Below are 3,157 nucleotides of genomic sequence, written 5' to 3'. Positions count from 1 at the left end.
ACCGGATGGCAGCAAGGTCCTGGCAGCCACTCCCTCCGCCGTGTTCAGGTGAGCTCCCTCCGCCGTGTTCAGGTGAGCTCCCTCCGCCGTGTTCAGGTGAGCTCCCTCTGCAGTGTTCAGGTGAGCTCCCTCTGCAGTGTTCAGGTGAGCTCTCTCCCTGGGAGATGTTTTATTTCAGCCCTTTTTAGCTTTTTCTCTTGCTACAAAAGTAGATTTGGGTTCTGTGTGTCCTAACCCTTCCTGTTCCTATTGCATCTGATGTGACAGGAAGAAAACGGGTGGGTGCTCGGGTCTGACATCCTGGATTCCTCCTGGAGCAGCAGAATTGGGGTTGATCCCAGGAATTTATCCTGCTGACTTCACCCTGTCTCTGTTCCAGAGTGTGGGAGGCTCAGATGTGGACGTGTGAGCGGTGGCCCACCATCAAAGGACGCTGCCAGGTAGGATGGGGGCATTTCCCACTCGTGCGGGGCAGATGTTGCTCTTAAGGCCCTTGGGGGTGTGTTATGGTGTTTTAGTAAAACTCCCCCATTTCCAGCTGGCTCCAGAACATCCCTTGCAAGCTGCCACCTCCCCGGCCTGGGTAGTGGGTGTTAACGTGGCTCTGTGTCCCACAGACGGGGTGCTGGAGCCCTGACGGCAGCCGATTGCTCTTCACGGTGCTGGGCGAGTCCGTCATCTACTCCTTGTCCTTCTCAGAGTACCGGGGTGAGTTTTCCAAGCTGGCTGCTGAGGTTAAGCTTTCCAAGAGCCAGCGGCTGATCCCCAAATGATCTCCTGGCTTTTGGCAACAGCTGGGCTTGGCCAGACGGGCTTTTTGTTTCTTAGCCGCAGTTCCCAGCTTGCTGGGCGTGACAGGACAGAGGCAAACCCAGCACACGCAGTGGGGAGGGTGTCTCAGGGGTCTCTCAGAGCACAGAATCTCTGTGGGGTCGAATTTTTCCCCCCTTCATATTGATTCTTTCTCCCAGTTCTGATTTTAGTTACAAATGATTTCCAGGGAAACTTTTACAGTAGGTGAAGACACTGGAGCACAAGTGTGCTGAGTTCCCTTGTGGCTGAGGGAACTGGGGGTGTTGAGCCTGGAGAAAAGGAGGCTGAGGGGAGACCTTCTGGCTCTGTCCAAGTCCCTGCAAGGAGGGTGGAGAGAGGTGGGGGTGGGTCTGTTCAACCAAGGACCAAGGGACAGGACAAGAGGAAATGGGCTCCAGTTGTGGCCAGGGCAGTTGAGATGGGATGTGAGGAAGAATTTCTTTGCTGCAAGGGTTCTGAGGCATTGGAAGGGGTTGCCCAGGGCAGTGGTGGAGTCCCCATCCCTGGAGGGATTGAAGAGTCGTGTAGACACAGTGCTGAGGGACATGGGTTAGTCATAGGGGACTGGTCAGTGTTGGGTTCATGGTTGGGCTTGAGCTTAAAGGTCTTTTCCAATCCAGGCAGTTCTGGGATTCTGTGAGATGCCCGACTCATGTGGCTTTTTTTTTCTATGGAGGTGGCTGGTCTTGATGTTTGTTGAGGAGAAACCTCCCCTCTCTTCCCTCCCAGACATAAGCAGATGCTTCTGGGCCAGCAGCGCGTTGCTCCACAGCTGCTCTAGGAAACAGAGATAAATTTTATATCACTTTGGAGATGAAAGTGTGATTTACAGAGCAAGGTGACCCATGTAGTAATTCGAGCAGGAGGTGAGAAGTGACCAGGCTGTTTGTTTCAGGGGAGATGCAAGGGCAAGTGGGGGGCTCGAAAACAGCTTCTATCGTGGCAGATCTGTCTGAGACCACCTTCGAGACGCTCTACGGGGAGGAGAGGTGGGTCTGGCTGTGACGCCTGGAAGGTGGAAGGGGTCCATGCCCCCCTCAGCAGCAATCCCCCCAGAACTGGGGACGTTGGCTGGAGGAGATGGGGGGATCTCATTGAGTCCCTAATGACTCCCTTATCCTTGATGTGCCTTGAGATGGCACCAAGTGCCATCTTGAGAAGTGCACTTGAGAAGTGCACTCCATGGTGTGGGACCCCACCGGTGAGAGACTCGCGGTGATCATCAGAGGTAAGAGGGAGATGCTGCCTCCCCCCTGCCTGTCCCAGCACCGGGCTCTGCCTGAAAATCCTCCTTCCAGCAGGCAGAAGGGGCACAGACCCTGCTGGGGCAAGGAGTCAGGTCGGGAAGGCATCACCCACCCTCCATCCTTCCTCACCATGACTCCACTCCTCCGTATCCTTCAGAGAGCGATGCATCCAAGTTCCCTCCCCACTTCCAGTCAGATGAATCACCTCTCCAAACCCCCTGCAATATCTCCATGTTCCCACAGCACCCACACTACGTCCAGAGCCCAACAGAGCCCTCTTGGCTCTGTTTTTAGCAGCAGCCCCTGGGATAATGGAGCCATTCAGGTTCTCCGGGCTGCAGCCAGGAGACAAAGCAGATCTTTAAGGGAGCCCTGAAACACGGTGCTGGGGATGCTGCTGCCTCGGGCTCCCTCCCTGCGTGTCAGCAGCGGGGAAGCAGCTGAAGCTGCTGCGCCTAAACTCGGGGCGGGGGTTTATGTGCTTAAAACTGAGTGGGGAAAAACTAGATTGGGGGAAAACCTGATGGTAGCAGGACTCCCATAGCTGGCACCCCCCTGTCCTCTGCACCTCCAGGGAGGTCCTGTGAGGATCTCGGTGCAGAAAGTGCAATAAAATGGAAAATAACCTTCGCATTGGAGGGACAGGGCCCCCGCGTCACACCTTACAGGTCGGGGTGTTGCCAAAGGAGTCACCTCATCTGTTGCTTAAACCCTTCTCAGCCAAACCTGCCTACCCAAGACCTCAGAGCCGGCTTTAAATCACCAAAGGGGTCTTTTAAAAGCCCCGTCCTGGGATCCTGCACACCTTGGTGCGAGGAAAACGTGATCTGCAGCCAGCTTTCCCCCACCACGGTGGCTGTCTGCCCTGGTCTCCACATTGCCCAGCTGCTCCCCACAAAAATCTGACCTCCATGTCCCTGGTCTGGTGTCGAGGGGCCCATCTGTGCACCCCCCACTGTCCCTCAGACCAGGGAAAAGCCTCACTGCTCCTCGCTCCCTCCCGCAGGACACGCCGACATTCCCAGGAGCCAGACGGTCATCGCTGTGTTCCGCACCCGTAACAGTCCCGTGTTTGAGCTCCTGCCGTGGTGCGTAGC

General features: G+C 56.0%; 1 protein-coding gene across 1 annotated transcript in view; it reads left to right on the top strand.

Annotated features, from left to right (window-relative positions):
* LOC104523053 (aladin) overlaps positions 1 to 3,148 on the top strand; it is a gene marked incomplete at its 3' end in the record, with an annotated part of 5,090 nt that extends 1,942 nt beyond the window's left edge. Inside the window, 6 exon segments of the mRNA XM_010165513.1 lie at positions 1 to 48; positions 380 to 440; positions 618 to 708; positions 1,709 to 1,837; positions 1,988 to 2,041; positions 3,067 to 3,148. Coding sequence (XP_010163815.1) covers positions 1 to 48; positions 380 to 440; positions 618 to 708; positions 1,709 to 1,837; positions 1,988 to 2,041; positions 3,067 to 3,148 — 465 coding nt within the window.
* Positions 3,149 to 3,157: the final 9 nt, after the last annotated feature.

This window comes from Antrostomus carolinensis, unplaced genomic scaffold (assembly GCF_000700745.2).
Source record: "Antrostomus carolinensis isolate BGI_N321 unplaced genomic scaffold, ASM70074v2 scaffold24523, whole genome shotgun sequence".
In the NCBI taxonomy this organism is placed as follows: Eukaryota; Metazoa; Chordata; class Aves; order Caprimulgiformes; family Caprimulgidae; genus Antrostomus; species Antrostomus carolinensis.
The sequence above is the reverse complement of the archived record's forward strand: the minus strand, read 5'-3'. Positions and strand labels throughout refer to the sequence as shown.